This window comes from Micromys minutus (genome assembly GCF_963924665.1).
Source record: "Micromys minutus genome assembly, chromosome: 1".
Classification (NCBI taxonomy): domain Eukaryota; kingdom Metazoa; phylum Chordata; class Mammalia; order Rodentia; family Muridae; genus Micromys; species Micromys minutus.
Window position 1 is genome coordinate 23,507,309 of NC_137969.1, and position 25,720 is coordinate 23,533,028.

The following is a 25,720-nucleotide window of genomic DNA, read 5'->3' on the forward strand; positions in this document are numbered from 1 at the left end:
ATCAGACTGGATACATATACAGAATCCAGCCTTTTGCTGCATACAGGAAACTCATCTCAGAGACAAGGACGGACACTATCTCAGAGTAAAAGGGTGGGAAGAAAACTTCCAAGCAAACAGCTCCAAGAGGCAAGCTGGAGTGGCTATTCTAATATCGAATAAAGTAAATTTCCAACCAAAAGTTATCAAAAAAGATAAGGAAGGACACTTTTTACTCATTACCGGGGAAATCTGTCAGGAGGAACTCTCAATCCTTAACATATATGCTCCAAATAAAAAAATCACCCACATTCATAAAAGAAACCCTACTAAAGCTCAAAAAATACATTTCACCCCACACAATAATAGTGGGAGACTTTAATACCCCACTCTCACCAGTGGACAGATCAGGGAAGCAGAAACTGAACAGGGACACTGCAAAACTAGCAGAGACTTTGAACCAACTAGAATTGATAGATATATACAGAACATACTATCCCGAGGTAAAGGAATACACCTTCTTCTCACCACCCCATGGCACCTTCTCGAAAACTGACCACATAATTGGACACAGAACGAGCCTCCATCCATATAAGAAGATTGAAATACTCCCATGCATCCTCTCAGATCACCATGGTCTACGGCTGGTCTTTAACAACAACAAAGACAACAAAAAGCCCACATACACATGGAAACTAAACAATGCTCTGTTGAAGGATAGCAGGGTCAAAGAAGAAATAAAGAAAGAAATTAAGGATTTTCTAGAATTCAACAAAAATGAAAACACAACATACCCAAACCTATGGGATGCAACGAAAGCAGTATTGAGAGGAAAACACATAGCCCTAAGTGCTTCCAAAAAGAAACTGGAGAGAGCTCACATCAACAACCTGACAGCACAGCTAAAAGCCCTAGAACAAAAGGAAGCAGATATACCCTAAAAGAGTAGACGGCAAGAAATAATCAAAATTAGGGCAGAAATAGACCAAATAGAAACAAAAAGAACCATTGAAAAAATCAACAAAACCAAGAGTTGGTTCTTTGAGAAAATCAACAAGATTGATAAACCCCTAGCCAGACTAACTAGAGGGCAAAGAGAGAGTATCCAAATTAACAAAATCAGGAAGGAAAGTGGGGACATAACAACAGAAACTGAGGAAATTCAAGAAATCATCAGATCCTACTACAAAAACTTATACTCCACAAAATTGGAAAATCTGAAGGAAATGGATGAATTCCTAGACAGATACAAGGTCCCAAAGTTAAACCAGGACCAAGTAGACCATCTAAATAACCCTATAACACCTAAGGAAATGGAAGAAGTCATCAAAAGCCTCCCAACCAAAAAAAGCCCAGAACCAGACGGGTTCAGTGCAGAATTTTATCAGACTTTTATTGAGGATATAACACCAATACTCACCAAACTATTCCAAAAGATAGAATCAGATGGAATATTACCCAACTCATTTTTTGAGGCTACAATAACCCTCGTACCTGAACCACACAAGGACCCTACAGGGAAAGAGAACTTCAGATCAATCTCACTTATGAACATTGATGCAAAAATACTCAACAAAATCCTTGCAAACCGAATCCGGGAACGCATCAGGACGATCATTCATCATGACCAAGTAGGCTTCATCCCTGGGATGCAGGGATGGTTTAACATAAGGAAGTCCATCAACGTAATCCACCATATAAACAAACTCAAAGACCAAAATCACATGGTCATCTCACTAGACGCTGAGAAAGCGTTCGACAAAATCCAGCACCCCTTCATGTTGGAGGTCCTGGAGGGAACAGGAATCCAAGGCCCATACTTAAACATAATGAAAGCAATGTACAGCAAACCAACAGCCAACATCAAACTTAATGGCGAGAAACTTGAAGCAATCCCACTAAAATCAGGGACTCGACAAGGCTGCCCACTCTCCCCCTACCTATTCAACATAGTGCTGGAGGTCCTGGCTGGAGCGGTTGGACAGCAAAAGGAGATCAAGGGGATACAAATCGGAAAGGAAGAGATAAAAACATCACTCTTTGCCGATGACATAATAGTGTATTTGAGTGACCCCAAAGATTCCACCAGAGAACTCCTACAGCTGGTAAAGAAGTTTAGCAAAGTGGCTGGATACAAAATTAACTCGGACAACTCAGTGGCCTTCCTGTACTCAGAGGACAAACATGTGGAGAAAGAAATTGGGGAGAACGTACCCTTCACAATCGTTACAAAAACTATGAAATACCTTGGTGTGACTCTGGCTAAGCAAGTGAGGGACCTGTATGACAAGAACTTCAAACCTCTAAAGAAGGAAATTGAGGAGGATCTCAGAAGATGGAGGGATCTCCCATGCTCATGGATTGGAAAAATCAACATCTTAAAGATGGCCATCCTACCAAAAGCAATCTACAGATTCAATGCAATCCGCATCAAAATTCCAACCCAGTTCTTCATGGAATTGGAAAGATCAATGTGCAGTTTCATATGGAATAACAAAAGACCTGGAGTAGCGAAATCCATCCTCAACAACAAAAGAACATCTGCGGGAATCGCTATCCCTGACCTCAAGCTATATTACAAGGCAATTGTGCTGAAAACTGCACGGTACTGGTGCAGGGATGGGCATGTGGATCAATGCAGTAGAATGGAGGATCCAGAAATGAGCCCTCATGTATATGGTCACCTGATTTTTGACAGGGGAGCAGTGAACATTCAGTGGAGAAGGGACAGCCTATTCAACGGATGGTGCTGGTCCAGCTGGCACTCAGCATGCAAAAGAATGAAAATAGACCCTTTCTTATCTCCTTGTACAAAGCTCAAGTGTAAGTGGATCGGAGATCTCCACATTGAACCAGATACACTGAAGCTATTGGATGAGAGGGTGGGGAAAACCTTAGAACACATAGGTACAGGAGAGAATTTCCTGAACAAAACACCAATGGCTCAAGCTCTGGGGTCGAAGATTAGCAAGTGGGACTTGATGAGATTGCAGGGTTTCTGTGGGGCTGGGGACATCGTCAGGAGAATGAAGTGGCGACCGACAGAGTGGGAGAAGATCTTTACCAACACCACATCAGATAGAGGCCTAATATCCAAGGTGTACAAGGAACTCAAAAAGCTAGACACCAGAGAATCAAATAACCCTATTAAAAAATGGGGTACAGAGCTAAACAAAACGTTTTCAGTTGAGGAACACCGAATGGCCGAGAAACATCTGAGGAAGTGCTCGACATCCTTAGCCATCAGGGAAATGCAAATCAAAACAACCCTGAGATTCCACCTCACACCAGTCAGATTGGCCAAGATCCAAAACTCAGATGACAGCAGATGCTGGCGAGGCTGTGGAGAAAGAGGAACACTTCTCCACTGTTGGTGGGGTTGCAAGCTAATACAACCACTCTGGAAATCAGTCTGGCGATACCTCAGAACATTGGATATAGTACTACCTGAAGACCCAGCTATTCCACTTCTGGGCATATACCCCAGAGACACTTTAATACACAACAAAGATATATGCACCACAATGTTCATAGCGGCTCTATTTATAATAGCCAGAAGCTGGAAGGAACCCAGATGTCCTTCTGAAGATGAATGGATACAAAAATTGTGGTACATATACACAATGGAATACTACTCAGCCACCAGAAACAATGACTTAACCAAATTCTTAAGAAAATGGCTGCATCTAGAGAACAACATCCTGAGTGAGATAACCCAGTCACAAAAGAACAGACATAATATGCAGTCACTGATAGTGGGATGCTAACCCCAGAGGCTTGCACTCCCCCAGAAACAACTCACAGACTGTATGAAGTCCAAGAAATAAAGAAAACAAAAAATATACATATATTTACAAAACAAGAAGACTTTGACTATTTCCATGTTGCATTTTGTTTTGCATGTACTTTACGCTTATTGTAACTATTAGGTTTTCAATGCATACTGTCAAGCCCTTGAAAAAAATCAAGTACTGACTAAAAAAATATATTCATATGGTTTTATGTAAAAATTATTTTAATGTCTGAAAAAACAGTACTGACAAAAATGTATAATTTTAAGCAAAAAAATGTTTAAAATCTGTACATTTATCTTTGTTTTGTAAAATAAAGTCGTTTAAAAAAAAAGATCTATGACCAGCAATGGCGTTAATATCTAACTGGGACCACACTAACATAGAGGGGTCCTGAAGTCTCTGTGGCATATGTTAAGCTGGGTATTGATTTTGCCCATGGAAACCGTGATGTCTGATATGCCTATTCAGCTCCTTTGCCATCCTCACACTACACGTGATAATTTTAGTACCTAAGGAAGACACAATTCAATGTTAAAAGTTAATGTTCCTATCAACTGGCAAATCTATTCCTTTGCTCGGAATGTACTCTTATAATACAAGGAGAGAGCTGATATCTGGTCAAGAAATCCCTGACACATTAATTCTCTGATAAACGGTTTGAACAGAAGTGTTAGGGCTTCTGGACACAGCAGATGTTATCTGCTATAAAAGGAGGGTCTTAAACAAAGAAAATAAACACTTTATTTTTTAAAAAAAAAAATTATCAGCCATCAGGTAGAGACTCGGCAAAAGAATAGTAAACAATGCTCCAATTAACAACCCTGAAATGAGCCAAGAAGCATGTTGCCTGAAATAGCAGAACCATGAGGACATAATGTGAAGTATTCTATGCCCCCAAGTTATGTAAATTAAACAAATTAGGTAAATTTATAGAAATATATAAGCCACTAAAGTTTGGACAAGGATGAACAGAAAATCAGAACAGATTTCAGTACGGAAAGATATTATTACTAACAAACTTGCAGTAATCCAAAAAGCAACCCTTCAGGCAGCCACATCGTTGTGAGTTCACAGGGAGCTTTCCTGTCACATTTAGAAGACACACTCTTGAAGCATGTGTCCTGGTCCTCTGGCTTTTACCTGACTACTGACAACACCAGTTAGCATGCCAGCATGGACGGAGGCACTCTCAAAGGCCCACTCCTGGATGAAGAGCTATAGGTAACTGATGGCAGCTGCGAGGCAAGGATCTGGTCTTTCAGAGGGATGAGCCCCCTAACTACATGCAGTCAATGGATTCATCAAGTGTGTGTGTGTGTGTGTGTGTGTGTGTGTGTGTGTGTAGGGAGAGGGGGAGAGAGAAGGGGGTATGTAGAAAGGGAAGGCAAGATCTTGAGCATTACCTTTCCCTTCTTTCTAGTCTCATTCCTTCTGAGACGCAGGCCTCAGAATGGTACCTTCAGGGTATATCCTCTCTCCACAGTTAATCCTCCCTGGTAATGCCCTCATAAACACCCCCACAGCTGTTCCTCCTCATCTCCTAGGTGATTTAAAACCTGGAGTTGAGAATAGCTGATATCCATCACATAACAACTAGCAGAGAAAAAGCTGAGGCTCTGCATTATGGGAAACGGAAACACCATCGCATCATTGGATCTGCATATGGTTTCAGACTGGGAAAGAAAGCCAGAGAGAAGAGTCAAGACCGGCTTAAAATCGAAGGTGTCTGGAGAGAGTGGGGTGGGGGATCTAACATGAAGGGGAGGTGTGAGGCTCTTCTGAGTAGTTCTGTGAACTAAGATGAAGAAATGGGAAGAAGAGATATGAACACAGGGCAGAAGGGGAATTTCAGGCAAAATTCCAGTGGCTACAACAATCCCAAGACTGGAACAGAAAGGAAGAAGAAATGAAAAAAGAAACAGACTAAACCAATACAGTCAGAGTAGGATAACCGCGATCAGGGAGGCTTCAGGCTGATCTGTGAGGCTTCCTAAGCCTTCTGGGGAGACCTCAACCGTGTACAGAGTGCTCTGTGAAATTCCTGGAGCGCCTGAGTGGTGAATTGCTCTGTTAGGTTAAGCCATGTGAAATTGCCACTTCTATGTCAAAATCAGGGGAACATAGGCAATTTCAAACTGCTCAACCCTATTTGTAGAGCAACAGTCCATTCCCCCGCTCTTGTTTAAATAGGGAATTCTATTTACAATGCTGGAACAGAACACATTATTTTTCAACAAGAAGACATCAAGTAAGCCTCAAATCACATTTAAAAATCAAAGTAGTGACATGTCAGAACCAAGGGAAGTCATTAGTTTGAAAAGTCGCATTAAATACATATTGCCAAGGGGTTGCTGTGGGCCTGACACAGAGCTGATGGAAGGGCTGTCATGTTGCCACAAACCCCAAAACACCCTCAACTTCAGTGTCTCCTTCTGAGAGTGGAAATGGTTTAATTACTTTCATTTAAAATGTAGCCCTCTGGCCTTTTGTGTTTACATTGCCCTATTTTTGATATTATAATATAATTACATTGTACTTTTAAAACTCAAGACACCTGGGTTGATGAGGAACAGACCAAATTTAAAATGTGATAGGAAATCTGTTCTTGATTTTGTTTTTTCATTTATTCATTGCTAGACTTGAACCCAGGGCCTCCTTGAGGCTAGGTAAGCACTCCACCACTAAGCTTCGTCCCCAGCACCCTGGTTTACTTGTTGCCTTTGAGATAGGATTTCACCCAGTCTGACCTTGATTGGGGCACTGTGGCCCACGCAGATCTTCAGGTTGCAATCCACCTGCATCAGCCTCCCATGTTGGATTCAAAGCCTGTGCCGCCAAGTGCATTGGGATGGTGTTTCCAGAGAGGATGAGTACTTTTCAGAGCAGGTCTCAGGTGGGAAGCAGAGGTACCATATCCTGGGTAAGACAGCTTTTACTCTCTATTTTTTTTCTTACCTGTCCTAGACCAACTGTGTGAAGGCTCTGAGTCAAAAAATCCTAAGACTACTGTGATACAAAAACATCTGCATTTGTAGACAAATACAAATTGTTGGCAAAGGTCCCCATCAGCAGTAGACAGTGGGAAGTTGTGCACTTGCCATCACCTGACCCTCTTTGAAAGGTTTCTAGGTGCTTTAGCTGGGTTGTTTATAAGGATCCCCCCAACCTTCTGTTGTCTCCTTGACATACAGGAGGCAGAACATGGCTGCCCAGCTCCATTTGACTTCCTGAGACAGGAGATGGGAGACAGCTTCCTGTGACCAATAATGACAGCCATCATGTCTGAGTAGTTTGAGGACTTTGTGGCTCAGGTCAAAATTAAACAGTAAAAGTGTTTGTTGTGGTGAAGTTTATTAAAAATGTTATTAAAGATGTCTGCGTGTCAAGCACAATGCAGTCTTGATAAGCTCCTTCTATGTGTACAATGGGAGCTGACGGGAAGCCTGACATCCCATTATTGGATTTCTGTCAGAGACAAGACTATTTTTAGGTCTTTCTTTGTAGGACTTTAGATAGCCAAGAGTCACTGGAGCCCAGGGTAGTAGGTGAGGCCTCCTCTCTATCTGCCCTGTTAGACGGGGTACTGATGAGGGGTGATCTAAAGCAGGGCTCTTTACCTTTGCAGGCAACACACAGTAGTGATACAGGGGAGGATGAGCCTTGGAGACTGGCCATTGTCCTAGCTGCTGGAATTTCCTGGTTGACATCCTCAGAGCCATCTCCTGGTACTTAATGGCTTCTGTCTCAGGAAGAAAACAACAGGAAGGCCTGCTGCAGACGCCATGAATGCTGCAGATGGCTGACAGAGGTCTAAAGCTTCTGGGTTTCCTGCCGTGGCTTCCTGTCTCTTCCATGCTTTGGCTCGTTACTAACAATGCTCTTTCTATTGGCATGGTCACTGGATCCTAAGCCCTGGGCAAGAGGAAAGATTTAGGTCTGATTACTCAGCGACTACATAGGACAACTGGTCTCATGTTTTATTTCGGATCTTTGCCCTGTCAGCTCTTTTCTGGTTCCTTCCTAGCTTGTGGTCCTGTCTCTTAGTTGGCTGACCTTGGTTATAAGCAATACCAGGTTGGTGGTGGGGAGCCTGGCACGTGTCTTGGGAAATCTGACCTAGGGCTTAGGACTTTGCAGCCTCTCTTGACCTTGGGGTTTGTCTACTGGACATGTGATGGCGATTGTGGATATGTCCATGGCTGATATGCTGAGTATAGAGGGATGGTCTGCATCCATGAGTGTGGCTGAAATGCAGAGACAGACTGGGTCTGACAGATGCAGGGGGATAGCCATGTGCTGCCACCACAGAGCACCCAGCTTTAGACCTGCATCTTAGAGGACTTACTCAACTGTGACATAGTCTTGCCGACAGCTTAGAAAATGGTGGCTATATGACAAGCCCCCATTCCAGGTGCCCGGTACTAACCTGGAAGTCAGCAGGCAGGAGTGTAGACGTCGGCAGACAGGTCCCAGAACTACTTGTGGGGGAGCAGGTTGAAGGCTGCCAAGCAAACCTTCTCCTTTCCCCAACTGTGCTCACTGAAAGGTCACCCTGCCTCCTGGGCTGAGTGAGGAGGGTATGGGGGAAGATTAGAGTGGTAGTTCACACTGGTGTAAGTCTGTGGCTTCTGCGATAAGAGGAAAACAGTGATGGGGTGATGGGATCTCATAGGCAGATGGAATCTAACAGGAACAGCATGCTCTACATCTGACACATACCTTTCTTCCCCATCCTTCTTCTTCACAGCTCCCAATGTCACAGACCGTATAACTAGCTGGTCTGCCTCACATCTATAGGCACTTTAGGGGTTTGTGATCTGCTCCCTCTTCAGTGTGTACAATGCTTTGTGGACAAGCTAAGTGCAAGGACCCAGTGTTTAATGACACAAGTCCCTGTGCTCAGAGGGTCTGCCTGGTAGTTGGGGGGAGAAGACCAGGAGAAATGGTTACAAGACTATAAGGTAAGCAAAAGACCCTAGAGCCCTGGACATAGACTGGGAATTCTGCAGGTGGATTCTCACAGATCACCTCTCAGCTCTGCCACTTTTTGGCTGTATCATCTGGGGATGCTTAACCTCTTGGAGCCTTAAGATACCATGAGGTTCTAAAACCAATATAAAAAAACAAGCTCTTTGGACTCAATGGCTTCAGGGTCTTAATCCATGGTAATTGGGAAGGCATAGCGGACTCCTGGCATGGCAGGCGGACCGGGGAGAGGAAGCCTGGAACTGGGGGAGGTAGAACCTTTAAAGGCTACCCTTCCCTTCGAAGCAGATGTTCTCTGTATCTCCACGGTTTCATATACTGCCTGGTTGAGAAACAAGTGTTCAAATACACAAGCGTGCAAAGGACATTACACACGCAAATCACAACAGTGTCATCATCATGAGCCTCACCTCATAGGCTGTTTGGAAGAACAAAGTGAATTCATAAGATTTCTGGGAAGTGGATGGTGCCTTGTCTGACCCACAAAGCACGAAGGGGTCACACTGTCAGCCTCCGAGGGGCAGGGAAGGCTTCTTCCAGAGCCAGCATTAGTCCAAGCCCGTGGCTCCCAGCCTCAGCACCACGAGCATGTTCAGAGATGGAGGGGGTTGGAATGGAAGGCATGGCTTTCACATTCTCTGACTTTCACCCATGCAGGACTGCATCTGCCAAATGGGACTGAATCGTCCCAGTCAAACTCAACAGATTAAAATAAAATCCTTCTTCAACTCGTTATACAGACAAGGGTTAGTCACACAGTCATGTACCGCTTATCACCCTAACACCTGGGGGGGATGTTCATCTGGTTTTCGTGCCAAGAAAAATGCTCACTGTTCATTGTCTGTTTGAGAAAGTCAGAGGAGATGACAGACATATAAACACCACGCTTTGATCTCTGTTCATTGCCAAATATCCTACTGTAGCCTGTGAGTTAAGTGCACTTGTGTGTCGGTCAAAAAATCCTGCTTTTCCTACGCAGTTTGTCTATTTCCCTGTCAACTGTGAGTCTGGTTATGGTCGGGGTTCTCTTTCTGGTGAGGCTTCATGCATTTTAGGTCCGTTTTGGGCAAGCAGAAAGTATCTTTAAGCATGAATTGGGTGGTGGTTTTCTCTACCTCTATTCTCTCTCCCTCTCTCTCTCTCTCTCTCTCTCTCTCTCTCTCTCTCTCTCTCTCTCTCTTTCTCTCTCTCTTTCTCTCTCTCTCAAATGTTTAACAGTCGTTTTACAAGTGTTTTGCCTGGATGTTTAGCCATGTGCATGCAGTTTCCACAGACACCAAAAGGGAACATCAGATTCCCCGGAACCGGAGTTACAGACAGTTGTTAATGGCCACATGGTTGCTGGGAGTTGAGCCCAGGTCCTCTGGAAGAACAGCCGGTTCTTTTAACTGCTGAGCCATCCCTCCAGCCCCCATTTCCTTAAGTTACTTGTTTGCCCTATGTCATGAACTTTCAGAAGTCATTTGCCTCTTTTCAAAACGAAAGTGGGAAATCAGTATGTCTAAGAGTAATAATAATAAAATGGGAGATATGGCACTGGCTTAGTTGGTAAAATCACTCTCTGTGATGTAAGCAGGAGCACCTGAGTTCCTTCCCCAGAAATGATGTAAAAGAACCAAGAGTGGTGGTGCACACTCAATCTCAGCACCGCGGAGTGAGGAGTGGCCATCTTCAGGACCTGCTGGCCTGCCAGCCCAATCGCTGAGATTCAAGGTAACTAGAAGCCTTGTCTCAAAACCCAAGATAGATAGTACCTGAGAGGCAACATCTAAGGTTAGTCTCCACTTCTTCTCATATGTGTGCGCACACATGTGCACATGCACCTGCACACATGTGTGGGCACACGCAGCAGACACACACACAATAACAAGCATTGTGTTCTTCATACTGGCCTATTCAGCAGCCAGGCTGGGATTAATAATGTCCTCACACCTTCTGGCTTTCTTTGTGCTTGGAGGAGAACCTAATTATCCAAACTTCTCAGGTCTGCATCACTGTGTGAGCCCTCTCTCTCTCTCTCTCTCTCTCTCTCTCTCTCTCTCTCTCTCTCTCTCTCTCTCTCCTTCATCCAGCATCCCCATCATTTTCATGACAATGTGCAGCATTTTGGTGAAGCCATAATTATCATTCTAATGCAAGGAGGAACAAGAAGGGCAGAGCCACAGAATAGCACAAGAGCAGAGCAGTGGGAGGGCACTCTGTTCTCAGCACTCACTTTGAGTCTCCTTGGGAAAGCAGGGTCTTTGGCCTGGGGCAAAATACAGATCTGTAGCAAGGAACAGCCCAGCTTGAATTATTGCTTAAATGATGTTCTCTTTGTAGTTAGGTTGTCTCCTTTAGGATTCATCCCAGTATGCAAGCTTCCCCCTGAAATCCAGCATCGCTTCCCCGAAGGATTGTGGCAGAATGTTTAATAAGATCCCTTTTGACAGCTCTGCCGTGACTGGAGAGCAGGGCACACTGGACACACTGGCCATTAATGTGATGTTCCATGGCCCATCATCTACTAGAAAGCAAACTGAGCTTCCATGGAAGACATGTTACCAGGATCCTCTTAAGTCCTTCTACATAGTAGCAGATTCCATTGCACATGTGTAACACATGCACACACACACACACACACACATCTGAATGGCACTCACGAGGCCAGCCATTAGGACGTAACTAAAGTTAAACAAGGCTGTGGATGCAGGCCCTGGGATGGCATCAGTGGCTTTATAAGGAGAGAGAGTGACAGCTGTCAGGGTCACTACATTGGTACAGGGTGATCTGTCATGCCTGATGTTATGAGGCCACCTCTTGAGGCAATGGTTTATTGTCACATAGGTGCAGGTTCTTTTATCCTGGAGTTTAAAATGAGTTCCAAGTTTTCTCTTGCTTCAAAGACAAATAAAATAAAATAAAATAAAATAAAAATAAATACCACACTAAGACCTGAAGTCTTAAAAGCACCAAGGCATTTCTGGCTCATATTCTATAGCCAGCTGGGCCTCACTGAGCAGTTCTGGGTTTTGTTTTGGTTGGTTTGTTTTGTGTGTGTGTGTGTGTGTGTGTGTGTGTGTGTGTGTGTGTGTGTGTGGTTATCTAGAACATCCTCAGGTGGGCAGTGGTTCATATAGGGCTGACTTTGATGTTGGACATTAGTGGGAACTTGGCTGCAACCACTGGCTAGTGAATAATGGATTAGGATCTGGCCAGATTCCAAGATCCAGGAGAGTAAAAATTTGCCAGTTACCTTAAACACCTGAACTTGGGTGTCATAGAGCATCACTGTGCTCAAGGGTTCTGGGAATGAATTCCCTGTGGAGAGCAACAGCATGTACAGAGGGTATGGGGATTGCTGGGGAGAAGGATGTGTCTACAGAACTATTGACTACAAAGAGCTTGTAATAGTGTATGTAAGTCAGCTTCCCGTTGCTATAACAAAACACCTGAGCTTAATCAACCTTAAAGGAAGAAAGGTTTGCACTGGTTCAGACTTTCAGAGACTTTGGTCTGTGGTTGCAAGGTTGTTGTAATAACAGCATCCTTTCATTAAGCTCTACTTCCTAAAGTTCCACCACCTTTCAATCATGCCACAGGCTTGTCTCCAGGCTTCCAAAACATGGGTCTTTGGGGAACCTCCCAGATACGTGCTATAACAACATGAGGTTAAAGCATGAGCCAAAACCATGAGCATCCAGCCAGTTAAGAGTCTGTTTGCCTGACAGTCTGGGGAATAATGTTGGAACTCAAACTTTTCTTAATGTAAGAAGTAGAGTGAGCCCACAGTGCAGAGGCCAGATGGAATTAGAAAGCCTTCTGCCTCTCACCCTCACCCAACCGAGCATGTTTCTATAGGCAACATCAGCATCACTCTGGGTCTCAGTCTACCTTGCTATAAAATAGAATGTTAGCCCTGAGGACACTTAGAGATGTTTCCACTCCTAAGCTGTGTCCTTTTCTGTTCTTAGGTACTCCTTCCAGGATGAGGAAGACATGTTCATGGTCGTGGACCTGCTGCTGGGTGGGGACCTGCGCTACCACCTACAGCAGAATGTGCACTTCACAGAGGGGGCTGTGAAGCTGTACATCTGTGAGCTGGCCCTGGCTCTGGAGTACCTGCAGAGGTACCACATCATCCACAGGTAACAGTACAAGAAGGAGACAGGGATGGTGACGGGGTAGGCGCTGTGCGTAGTGGTAGAAAAGCAGCTGCAGTGTACAGTGAAGCAGCATTTCAGCAAAACGCAGAACAGCCTTGACACTGCCTTTACAGTCTCTGCAGAGGGCAGACTACCATGTGGCCTTAACGGAGATTGATCGTGACCACTGACTGCCCATTTTGTATTATTGATTGAGTACAGGGCTGGCGCTTGGTCTTAGCTTCTCTATCCAAAGGTGTTTGGGGTGACTTCTGCTGATGTGACTGAGCCTGGAGGGAGAGACTGTGACATCAGGGGTTGTCTGGGATACCATAGAATCTAGCTCCAAGTTCCAGACCAGCTCCCAGCTGGATGCATAAACGAGGCACCTGTCAGGTACCCATGTAGGAAGACTGTCCACATGAACATCAGGCTAGGAATAAACAAGCTCCAGAAACATCAGGTCAGCAGAGATGGAGCATTGGGAGTGACTCCAGTCTCCTTCTGTCCTTTGAAGTCCCTGCTGTGCTCAGTGCTCAGCACCAGCTTCCTCTTCGGTGGTCAGCGCTGGCCTTGAGCTTTAGGAAAATGACATTTCTGCTCTATGGGGCACCCGAATCTTCAGAACTGAGCCCAGCAGCACCACAATACAGAAGTGGGTTTGCTTGCAGAAGCAGCAGTTCCAGGAGGGGCTCTGGAAAGCAATGGTGGAATCCATATCTTTTTATGGACAAGAGGGAGGAACTGATGGAGGGAGTTTTACGTCTGATCACCTATGGGCATACTGTATCCTTATGATCCTTTTCTAACTTAGAAAGTTTTAGAAAACCTGGAAAGGACAAGATCTTGGACTTCTTGGTCACAAAGGCAGATTAAACTCACCTCCCACCCCACCCCACTGCACCCACCCACAGAAACTCCTACCCAAACCCCCACCCTCACTTCACACCCCTCCCATTTGCTCCCTTTTAAAATCTCAGCTAAATGACAGAAAAGAACGTTGTTTGTTGTTGTTGTTGTTTTAAAGTTTATAACAATGGAGAAAATTGAAGAAGTTCGTCATATCAAATTTTTCCATTGTTAGAGCCAGAAGATGTGAAGGAGTACATAGGACATAAAATAACACATACAAAAAATAAGCTGTAATTCTCAAGGAGTCAAAATTGCTAGACACTACAGAATCCCTAAAAGGCTCTGCCAGCCCCAAAAATCCCTACGGAAGGAAGGTCGGGGAGGAAAATAAAAAGGCTAAAACAAAAACCAGGGGCTGCCAACCTCCGGGAAGGACTGAGGATCAGGTCCCATAGTGTCTCCCACTCCAGGCCAGTCAGCACTCAGAAGAGGGGAGTAAGTTACATGGAAGGCTATGCTAATGCACATGGTCCTAGCCAGGTACCATCCTCCCATACACGGGGCAGCAAGGTCACCTAGATATCCACCAAATACTGAGAGAATTCTGCCCATCAGCCGGGTACTGCTAAGCAGGCAACGCCAGTGACTTCAGTGGAAATGGGATTCAGCTGAGAGGAGAGATTGTGACCTTAGAGGTTTCCTGAGACACCTTAGTTCCCAGCTGGATCATAACAAGGAAGGACTATCGGGTGTCAGGGGAAATCTTCCCCTGTTACAATCTGAACATTAAACGGAAGGCAAGCAAGATGGCAGACTAGCTCAAGGTGCCTGCAGTTAAGCCTGACAGGGAGCTGCAGTCTCATCCAGTCAGGACCCATGTGGTGTAAGGAGAAAAGCAACTCCCATAGGTCCCATGCGCACAAACAATGAATATCACTTAAACGAAAAGTAAGCAATGATAAAATAGGAGGAACATTAGGAATAAACAGCGGGTCCAAAAGCATCAAAATAACTATTACCAAGATCTTAGATAACAGATTTCTTTCCCATGTGTGCTTTTTAAAATTCAGAGGTATTTACTAAGGATTCCAGAATTGAGTTGGTAAGAAAAAATTCACTTTTTATAGCTCGGTGATAGAAGACGAAGACGGTTACTCACTGGAGGGGCAGCCTAGGGTCACCATCCACAGGCACCTCAGCTAACTGTACGCTCATTCTGCATTTGATCCCTCATCAGAATTATTTGAAAAGTGGGCTAGCCAAAATATAGCACTCCTTCAAGAGCTGGTAGGATATCCCGGTGGGTAGGGTACCTGCTGCTGGGCCTGATGACCTGAGTTAATCACCAGGACCCCCAGGGAAAAGGAAAGAATCAACTCCTGGAAGCTTTCACACACACACACACACACACACACACACACACACACACACACACACAGAGAGAGCACACATGCCTGTGTATACATGCACAGACATGTAAATAAATGTTTTTTAATAAAAATGCCAGGTTCTGTGGTGCTTTTAATACTGCTCAGGAGGCAGAAGGAGGCAAATCTCTGAGTTCACAGCCAGCCTGGTTAACATAATTAAGAAGTTCTTGGCCAGCCATTTCCACTAATACTAGCAAATAATATTAATTCTAATAAAGGTCAATTAAAACCATTACTAGTACTGATTAAAATGAAAACTAATATTACTTCATCAAGAAAGCAGGAAGGATGAGTGTGTCGGAAGGGCTGAGAAGAAGCCCTAGAGTGCTAATTTGCAGCAGTGGGAAGGCAACCGCTACCTGAAGTGAACAGGTTGAAGGCAGAACTTGTATCTGCAGCATGCAGCTCACTGCTGCAATACAGTCTGAGCTAGAGGAAGGGAAGGGGGCGGGGCGGTGACAGGAAATGTCGCTGCGTTGTTACAGTCTGAGAACCTTTTGTCTGGAATGTTTTCAAGTACGCTTTGGTACAGTAGCAAAAGAGGAGTTGGGTGCGGGATGAAGAGATGTGAGGAGAGTTCTAAGAGAAGTTGGAGGAGAAGAAGAAGGGAGAGCAGAGCAGTGGAGATTATTCCTGGGAACTGAGGCTCAAGAATCTCACTATGACTTTAGAATGGCTCCGGGGTCTGTGTTCGAACCCCCACTTTCAGTAAAGGCTGCTGGGGTGAGCTTACCTCTGTTGGCTAGGGAGGCATCTTTGAGGGTAAAAAGAGGATTTATTTGTTTGTCTTCTGGAGGCACAATCTCCTGTGTGGTCCAAGCTAGCTTTGTTCTCATGATCCTCCTGCCTCAGACTCCTGAGTGCTGACACTGCAGGCCTATACCAGCACCTCTGGGCAGAAAGAGCTCCTTCCTACATACAGTGAGTGTTTGGGAATTCTCAGAACCATTTCTTTGTGTGCAGTAAATGACCTCTTTCTCAAACCAGCTCAGAGTCTCGGGGACATTCCTAGACACAGACCCTGAAGTCCAGATTGGGACAGGGGCAGGTCAGGCAGAGAATAGAACAGCCCTGCTGAGCTACATGAGGACCCCCTACTACTCCCACGAGAGAAAGGCAGCACCCACTACTCTGAGCATCCACAGGGGCTCTGCTCACCCTTTAGGGAAGCCCCTAGGGACAGAAGATGGACGGAATGTTAAGTTCCCAGGTGCAGACATTCAGTGCTATCCCAGTGAGGTCATGGAGCACAGTAAGTATTTCATAGATGCATATACTTTGACTTGATGACCTAGGGAGACCCAAGAAACTGAGATTGTTTGCTCAGGCAGAGGATTTTCTGTGTGCCAGATAGTGAATTGAAAATGGATACACTCATAAATGCGTGGCTTCCTCCTATCCTGAGACCCACGGAGGCTCACCGTGGTCTCAGCTGGCTCCAAAGTGTTCTGTTGAAGCCAGCTCCCAATCCCAAAGATCTCAGCCAGCAAGGGTAAGATCTGGACCTGAGGATCAAGAACACTTGGGAGAAGGGAGGCTGCCTTCGGCATGCTTTACCTAGGTGGGAAAGAGGATGTTTGCTGGTGCAAAGCACTCCAGAGAAATGTTCTCTGAAAACCCCGAGTGTGTGTTTGCTGGCGGTGGCAGAAATCATCACAAATCTCTGAAAAGACATTTGGCCATGTAAGAATCAAGCACCTTCTACATATTCATAAGCTTTGATCACCTTTTACACATTCATTATTGACCAGCAAATTTCACTCTTAAGGCTCCACTCCCTGCTTGCTTCTAACATTTCAAGCCTAGGGCTATTTGTCACAGCACCACTCATAATAACCAATAGTTTGGAAATAACCTGAGGGAAAACATTGCCTAATACTATGCACACCCTTTATAGAGACCACGAGATTAGGTTGCTCCAGTGGGTGATGCGTACTCTTTCTACACAATTCAGAGAAGATTATAGCATATAAACCGCATGCCTATGTAAAGAAAAGCCTGCCTTTTAGTAAAAAGCAGCAAGGGGCTGCTTCCTGGTGCACTGGGGTTGGAGGGAAATTGTGTGTGGTTTCCTGTTCTGCCTCTTTTCATTTGAATTTCACTTTAATGAGTTGCCGTCTCTCCAATGGAGCAGAGCAAAAATGAGTTTTCTTGCTAGAGGAGAAGCAAGGCAGACAGCAGGGTTGCACGTGACTGCCTTGGCTTAGCCAGCTGTAAATGCTCAACCTCTCTGTTCTCCGTTTTGCTGTCTTTGACATGGGCTCCTCAGGGGGCAAAATGCAATATTTAATGCAAGCCACATGTTGTAGGTTCTGCTCAGATTTTATACAGATACAAAACAGCATATGTGTATATATAACATGAACAAACAAGCAAAATTATCTGGAGGAACAACAGGGACCAGAGAGAGGGAGAAGAGGAGAAGGAGGAACTGGAATGGGAAGATAATATGTTCAAAAATATTCCTACAAAAGCCACCCTGACATGCTATGAATAATCCTGTAGGAAACATATACAATAATTAATCAATTGTATTAATTATACAATAATTAATCAACATTAGATAAAGCTGTCAGGGCCTGTTTTTATAAGCTTAGCAGCTCCATCTCTTCTCCCTCAATTGTATTGCAACTAAGTGGCCAAGCATGACAGTTAGGACCTCCCCCTGGTTATTCCCAATTATCAGTCCTTTAGTGTCATAGCAATTACAAAAAATTATATACATTATGAATACTATATTCATGTATAGTCCCGTGGGCTGTCATTTAGGATGAAGATTCTAATTGCATTTCAAGGGTAACTTATTTCAAAGTGCAGGGCTGTGGTTCCTTTGTTCCAGGCCAGAATTCTGAAGATTTATGGCTTCATGCAGACTGAGAAGTGAGATACATGAGAATCCAATTTATCCTTAGAAGGGTTGTCCCATCCCTTGGGTACAAATTGTATCTGCAATTGGGTAGTGAGTGTTTATGTTAGATAATAAATTTTCGAAATAGGGCAGGTCTCAACTTAATGACAAAGGACACGGAGTGAAATCTGGGAGCAGAGAACAGATCTCTGCAAAAGACCAATGAATCAGAGGCTAATTCACAGAAGATGTTCCGAAGGAAGACAGAGAACGAGGTGGCAGGAAAGCGGGTCAGCATTTTCTGAAATGTCAGCATGCTGCGAGAACACGGAAGTTTTTAAAGTATTATTTCTGTGATTGCTCCATGGCTGAGGCCTTTGCTGAGTGGAATTGTCTGCATCTTCACCCAGACACTCAACAAAGCATGATGGGAAAATCCCCAAGACTGAGTGTTAAGACAGAAACAATCAGACCCCAGTCCCCCACCACCCCAAAATATTCACTTGAAAAAAATACAGATTTTAAGGGATACTTCCACAGCCTATTTAAAATATTAGCCATATTGAAGTTTTTATCACCACATTCTGGGACACACTTGTTTGTGTGTGCATGCTTGTGGCTGCATGTATACATTTATATATTACAATTTGATGCAGCCTGCAGAAAGGTAAGGATGAGATAAATGTGGACTAGAAGAGCTAGTGGAATAGAAGGGATGAATGTGGACTAGGGAAGGTGGGGTACTGTGTTCCTGCCATGTGTCTAAGATGTGGGCTGTTATGCATGCATGCCACCAGCCTTGGAACTCAGAGGAACTAGGACCAGGACCGGTGTGGTTGGTAGCTGATGTTTTCCAAAGGGAAGACATGGTTCAATACAGGTTTAACAGGTCATTGACAAATGAATATTTCACCTCTACTTACTTCAAGTATGCAGAACCTGATACTCAAAGTCACCAAGTGTGGGCTTCAGCTTGTAACAACTGTCACAAGAGTTGTAGAAGTCGTTTTCTAAATAAGGTGAAGGGTGAGATGAGGGAAATGGAAGCTGGTAAATGCTTTCATGGTGAAAGCTTGGAGACTCCTGTGCTGGAGCTTGGGCATGATCTCCCTGTGCTGGACTTGGCATCCTGTGCATTGCAGGAGAAGCTGAAGTGTCCATGCACTTACCTCTCCAATCATCTCTTTATCCACCCACAATCCACTCATTTATCTCTCCTTCTGTCCATCCATTCATCCCACCTATGTATGTATCAGTCCATTCATGTATCCACCTATGCATCCATCCAATCTACCCATCTTTTCTAAATCAGCTGGTAAATAAAGACGAAAACAATAAAAATAGGCATGCAGTATCAATCTCGTCATCCACACACATGAACATACGTGTGCACTCAACCATTTATGAGGACACACACACCCAAAGAATATGGGTTTGCCCTGCTTGGTCCTGCAACTGTCTCTGGTATAGGACTGAATCCAGGTTCTTTGTGGTATGTCTCTTTGGAGAGTTAAGGCAAATGCTGTACTTTAGCTGCACACTGGACTTCAGTGCTAGAACCATGGCCACAACTGTCTGCAAAGCTTACCTTTAGATTTTGAGGCTGAGACAAAATGATGTGCTTGACAGGATTATGAAATATGAAATAAGTTCCAGTAGGACAAATTATGGGAGTAGAAGCAGTCCCAAGCTATCCTATTGTGACTTCCCTTTGTCTCCATATTAATTGATGTGTTTGCTAATTGTGCCACATGTTAGCTGCAGGTTTTGCTGGGTGAGATCTGTTCTTCTGAAGTGCTCATCCTATTATTGAACAAAGAAGAATTCAATTTTCATAACTAATTAGATAATTGCCCTTACTAAAGAGCCAAACTGCCTCTTTCTATATTCACATTCAATGAGATGTTTCCAGAGAGCATCTCTCCTCCTTTCTCTATGCCTGTGGAGCAAGTAGGGCCTGTCTCTGTCTCTGTCTTTCCCCCTCTGTGTCTCTCTGTCTCTCTTCCTCCCCGTTCTCTCCTCAAAACTGAACTTGAAAACTTTGATTCCTAAAAACATACTAACATATTGTATCCCCAATGTCCATGATATAAAGCTAGAAAGCCTGAATTCTGTCTCTCAAAGAATATCTCTTAGTTTAGTCTTAAAAATTATTTCAAAAGTCATCTTCCAAATGTTCCAAGAGTTACAAATGGGAACAACCTAGCTTCATCTCACAGGGCCATATTTTGGTGGCTTTGTCACTGCTGCTAAGCTTCTGCAAAGGTGACTGAGTGATTGTTCCTAACCTGGGGAAAGAGTAAACTTAGAAATCCTTGCCAGATACAACAGTTCACTCCTGTTATCAGAGGGCTTGGGAGGCTGGAGCAGGAGGGTTGTGAATTTGAGGACAGCCTGGGCTACATAGTGTGACCCTGTCTCAAAAAACAAGACACAAGTAAAGCAATCCCAAATCCAAATATAGTATCGGCTGTTGTGAATTGCTTTCATACTGCCATGAAGCTAAAGGCCCTAAGTAGAGCTTAGGGCAATTAGTTCATTATAAATATCAGGGATTTGGCAATATAGATATTACCATAAATGTGCCAAAATGGGACATAGATTTTATGGCCAAAAGTATGAAACAGAACAAAGGCAAGTGTTCCTCTGCCTTTATCTACCCTACCATCACTGGAGACATTATTTCCTTAGATAATATTCTCTTGAGAATTTACCCTCACTCAAAAGCTAGTCTCAGCTCTTTGAATATCATCTCTGAATATGGTGGTCTGTGAACCACCATATCAGGGAGCAGTCTCAGTGTTAGAGATGAGGTTCCTGATGTCCGGTGAGTGCCCAGTGCAGTCTATCCACAGGGCAAAGCAATGGAAGGTTAAGCTGAGGCACCACTCCCACAAACACACTCCTCTAGTGGCCAACCACCTTGGGATACTAAAGTCACATGAATTTGTCTTCATTGCCTCCTCACAGGCATTATGAGAAATAACAATCAAATCTGAGTCGGAATACAGAGAGAGTTTGTAAAGTCATCACGCCTTATATTTTGCACAAGAGAGACAGTAAGAATGAAAATAAGAGAGTTTGGGGGTCTCTGTAGTCCTTCAGTAAAGGTTGCTATCAGCCTCCCACTACCCTGTACCCAGCTGGGCCACCACAACACAGTGAGATCCTTTCCATCAAACTCATACATCTACCCCAGAGAAGACTCTGATTGGTTCTTCTTGAGTCACATGCTCATCAGAGCAAATATTAAACTCCCCCCCTCTCTCTCTTCCCCTCTCTCTCCTCCTTCTCCTCCTCTCCCCTCCACTTCCCTCCCCTCTCCTCTCAAGACATACCCCCAAATGAGTTTCTGTGTATTCCAAATAGAAACCATCACCCCATATCCTAGTGGGCTGAGCTCATGGAAGCCTCTTAGGACCACAGTGAATGCAACGAGGTTTCTCAAAAGGCACAGAGGAAGAAGACAAGAAACCACAGGAAACATAAAAACAGGCCCCAAACACCACCATGCACCTTTAAGTCTTCTTGTGTTGAGTGTCCTCTCAGCAACTTCAGTCCATTCTTTTTAGAAAGTAATATACATATTTTAATCAGGAAGTCTCCCCACACAATGTCATCTCCTTCCCTCTGTGTCTTTACGGGGCTCTGTATATATCTAGAAAATTCCATATTTGTACATCTGACTCCTACTTCAAACCACAGTTTGAGGTATTTGTGTACTCTGCTTTGCCAGGATAAAACACTGCCTGGTACACAGTAAGTTCTAGATATTTCTAGAAGTAAGCTAAATGGGGCAGTAAGAACCTCTGTCTAAGTGAAACTCCGAATGCCAATTACTTGCATTCTAAGATTTCTTGGCATTTCTCCACCCCCCTGCATGGTTAAGAAGCCCCACACCCACTGTTCCATAGCAGGAAGGCTGCTGGGCTGAAGAGATTTCTATGTGAGAAAAACCTCGGCTCAAAGCTGAAAATGTACATTCCTGTGGCGAGTGGCAGTCAGTGGAATTTACCAACATTTCTTGTGGCCGATTGGAAAGTTAAGAGGAGCTTGTCATCTGTGTGGATATTACTCATTTTCCAAAAGGGACTGATTAGAGAGTCAGTGGAATTTGAGCATGTGTTTGCCCATCTCTGGGGTGAGCTGCAGAGACTCAAACTGCTGAGGATGGGGACTTTCCAGGGCAGCCTTAGAGGAAGCTGGTTTTGAGGCTGACTCAGGACTACACCCTCATTAACTTGTTTGTAGAAGCATGGGAGGGCAGACTTCTGATGTGTCTCCTGACTAGATTTGTTTCTGTGAGATGTGCATCCAGATCGGGGAATGCCTTCATCAAGTGCTCGAAACACAAGCATGAGGACCAGCGTTCTGGTCCTTAGAACTACATACAAACTCGGTCATTGTCTGCAATGCTAACACCGGGGAAAGAAAGACAGGAAGATCCATGGCGGTTATTGGTCAGTCACCATTGACCAGTCAGTGAACTTCAGGGTTGGCAAGGGAACTTGTCTCAAAAAAAAAGTAGAAGAGGAAGATGCCCAATACCAACCGCATGCCTCCATACATGTTCACATATGTGCCTGTGCACACTCACATGGATGAACACACACACACACACACACCTGATGTGTGTTCACAGTCCACATTCATTTTAAGAGAACCTGAGTCACGTCGTAGTGGAAAGTAAGCGTGACTCTAGGAGACAGAGTCCTTACTGCAGGTACTAGGTCTGATGAGCCACACTCCAGCCCTTCTCACTGTGGAAACCCACCCCAGTCCCTTCCGTCCTGATCTTCTTTCCTCAACTGACCTCAGAGTTTCTGTGAAGATTAATAAGAGAAAGGGCACAGGTGTGTCCCAGCACAGCTCAGCCCATCTGTTCTCTCCACTCCCTCGTACCATCCTGGAGAGTGACAAGGCAGATAGAAGAGGAAAATATTTATCAATGGGCTAGAGCAGGTCTCAGTCACTTGCTCTCTGTGTTACAGGAGCAAGCCTATTGATCTCTCGGGATTTTTGTTTTCTTCCTTGACTAGTGAGCATACAACATACCCCAGGTGACAGACCATGAGGTGAGATGACGCATGAAGAAAGACAGCACCTTTGATGACCAAAACATGATATTGGGATGAGGAGAAGCACGGGTTGCAAAGTCACTCAGCTCTATGTGACAGCTGCAGTAGCAGTTGATGTGTCTGGTCTCTCATGATGACCTGTAATGGGCAGTAACACTTGGCATTTTATGCAGATGACATGGGTCCACATTCTGACCTTGTCCTTGTTGAAGCCGACGCCAACTTCCATGTCTGCTAGGGTTGAAAAACAAATGGGATTCAACTATAGTCTTGGTGGCATTGAAGGTTGCTTCAAATCACATTCCCACCGCATCTTAAGGTTCTATGTGTATGACCCTCATCCTGCCAGACCTGCTCATCCAAGCCTCTTCCTTGTGCATCCGTGTGCATTGTGGACCTGGAAGCTAAACAGAAAATAAGCAGGAGAACCGATGGGGAGAGCTTAAGCCCACAGTTGCCTGAGCCAGTGCTCCAATCTTCCCTTTTACACCACATCTAGATTTTACTTTCAGAAGAAAACCAAGTCATCCTTCCTCCCTGGGAAGCACTCCTCTTTTCCCTAGGATTGAAGAGGAAATAGAAATGTCACACAGGGCTCTGGTGAGACCATCAAGATGGTTCTATCCATACAGAACAAGAGTCCATTCACACTCATGATTAGCAAGGGACACAGGCAGGTCGAGAAGAGCTTTCTGTATGGCTCTTGACAAAAAGAAAGGGTAGAGATGCCAAAACTGTGTGTCATCCAAGGGCAACACTGAAACAAGAGGGGGGAGGGGACAGAGTGATGAGGAAACTGGCTTCAGTGAGGAAGGATCTAGAGACATCATCCATCTTGTTGGACAACACCCTCATACCCTACATAGCACCCCATCTCAACAGAAGCTGGGGGGATCCTACAGGGAGATGGGAAGGGATGACTAGGGCAGAGCATGGGACTATCAAGCTGGCAGCTTCTGCTAGCCCAGCTGACACAGTGGCTTAAAGAACACAGTACAGCTGTGGAACCTGGCTGGCTACTTGCCAGCGTTTAGGTAGGAAATGTGACCTTGGCTAATGTGTTACATAATCGGTGCCACTGAGACATGTAAACCAATTAGCTTTTACTTCCATCCCCCTTGTGCCCTGGTGACTATCCTGCCATCTTGGCATAGTAGTTCCCTGGGGAGTGATACAGCAGGACTATGGTCTGCCCTCTCCGGAACTCATAATGGAGTTCAGTACCTAGGGTAACAAGGTTGAAGGATGATGGATCTTGTACATGTTTGGGACTCGAGGGCTCCTTCATATGAACGAATCACTGTCACTGTCTCTAGAACTTTCTCAGCCCCATGGGCTTTCTGTCCTTTCCTAACCTTGTCTCTCAATAATGATTGAGATGTAGTGAATCTATTCTCATGCTAGAGAATAAGAACAATGCTGAGAATACAGAGTACATCTGCCTCGCCCCCCCCCCCACCACACACACTACAATGTCTAGATGCTCCTCCAGCTCTGAAAGAGCAGCCTCTAGATGCCTTCAAATATCTGCTTTAGTTCAGCCACTGCTGTTTAAGGGCTAAACCTAATGCATGCTCACCCACCTGTATCTCCCATTCTTGTTTTTACTTTGGCTCTTTATAATATCAGAGGGCAGGCAGCAGACATGCCACCAGGGCCAGAATGTCATGCATCTACTCTCCCAGGCAGCTCTTATGTGGCATCAGATGGCCTACCTTCCATCTTTTATACCAGCCAGTCAGAACTTGGCAACCTTGCTGTGGGTTCTTATTGTCTCTTAATAAGAGTGTAAGGGTGCAGACTAATTGTGCCACAGGTAATTCTTCAGTCAAAACTCTTTCCAGGGGACTCCAAGTTGTGCCAAGTTGACCAGGACACTGGCCTACCATGGTCAACTTCCATCTGTCAGAGATGAAATATAGTTCATAAGACAGCTCAGAAGAGCCTCTCTTAGGTCTAGTCATGGAGAGTCTGTGTTCTCGTGTGCCTGCTCCCTTCCATGATCACTCTGATGTTGGTAAGAAGATGACATGAACCAAATAAACACTGTAGGCTTCATTAGGCACGGCAACATGAAATAGTGATGCTACTGATGAATCGATAAATGATTAGGAGCAAGAGTATCCTCATAAAACTTTACACAAATAAACCTAAACTCAGAACACAGCTGCCGAACTCTGCCCAAAGATGTTTCTAGCACTTTGGAAAATCAGTACAGGAAGTTCAGAGAGCCTGTGCCCTACTTCCCCCAACCTTCTTGCTAACATTTACTGTATAACCCTTTGGTGGTTTGTGTAGCTTAAGTCAAATTTCAGAACTGTTTGCAATAGAGGCAAACATCAACATAAATATTTTCAGGTAAAGAATCATGTGTGACTCTCACAGGATTCTGTCCCGATTCATGGAACATGTACAACATAGCCCACCATGCATAGGATATGGGTACCGGGGCTTTCCTTTGGAAAATGGGAGAGAAAGGACACACAAACAGTAGGTAGTGTGGAGGGTGAAGGTTGGGCATGAGTTTTAATGGCTTCTGAGCTGCTTAGTAAGAACAAGACTTCATGAAGTGCCCCCTGGCCCACACCCTAGTTTCTTTCTGTTGCTGTGATAAAACACCATGTCCAGC

General features: G+C 44.6%; 1 protein-coding gene across 2 annotated transcripts in view; it reads left to right on the forward strand.

The window, feature by feature from the left end:
* The window catches only part of STK32B (serine/threonine kinase 32B), a gene marked incomplete at both ends in the record, with an annotated part of 241,085 nt that overhangs the window by 158,961 nt on the left and 56,404 nt on the right, over window positions 1-25,720 (forward strand). For both annotated transcript variants that reach the window (XM_080928587.1, XM_080928588.1), the window contains one exon: window positions 12,713-12,886. In XM_080928587.1, coding sequence (XP_080784713.1) covers window positions 12,713-12,886 — 174 coding nt within the window. The remainder of the gene's footprint in view (window positions 1-12,712; window positions 12,887-25,720) is intronic.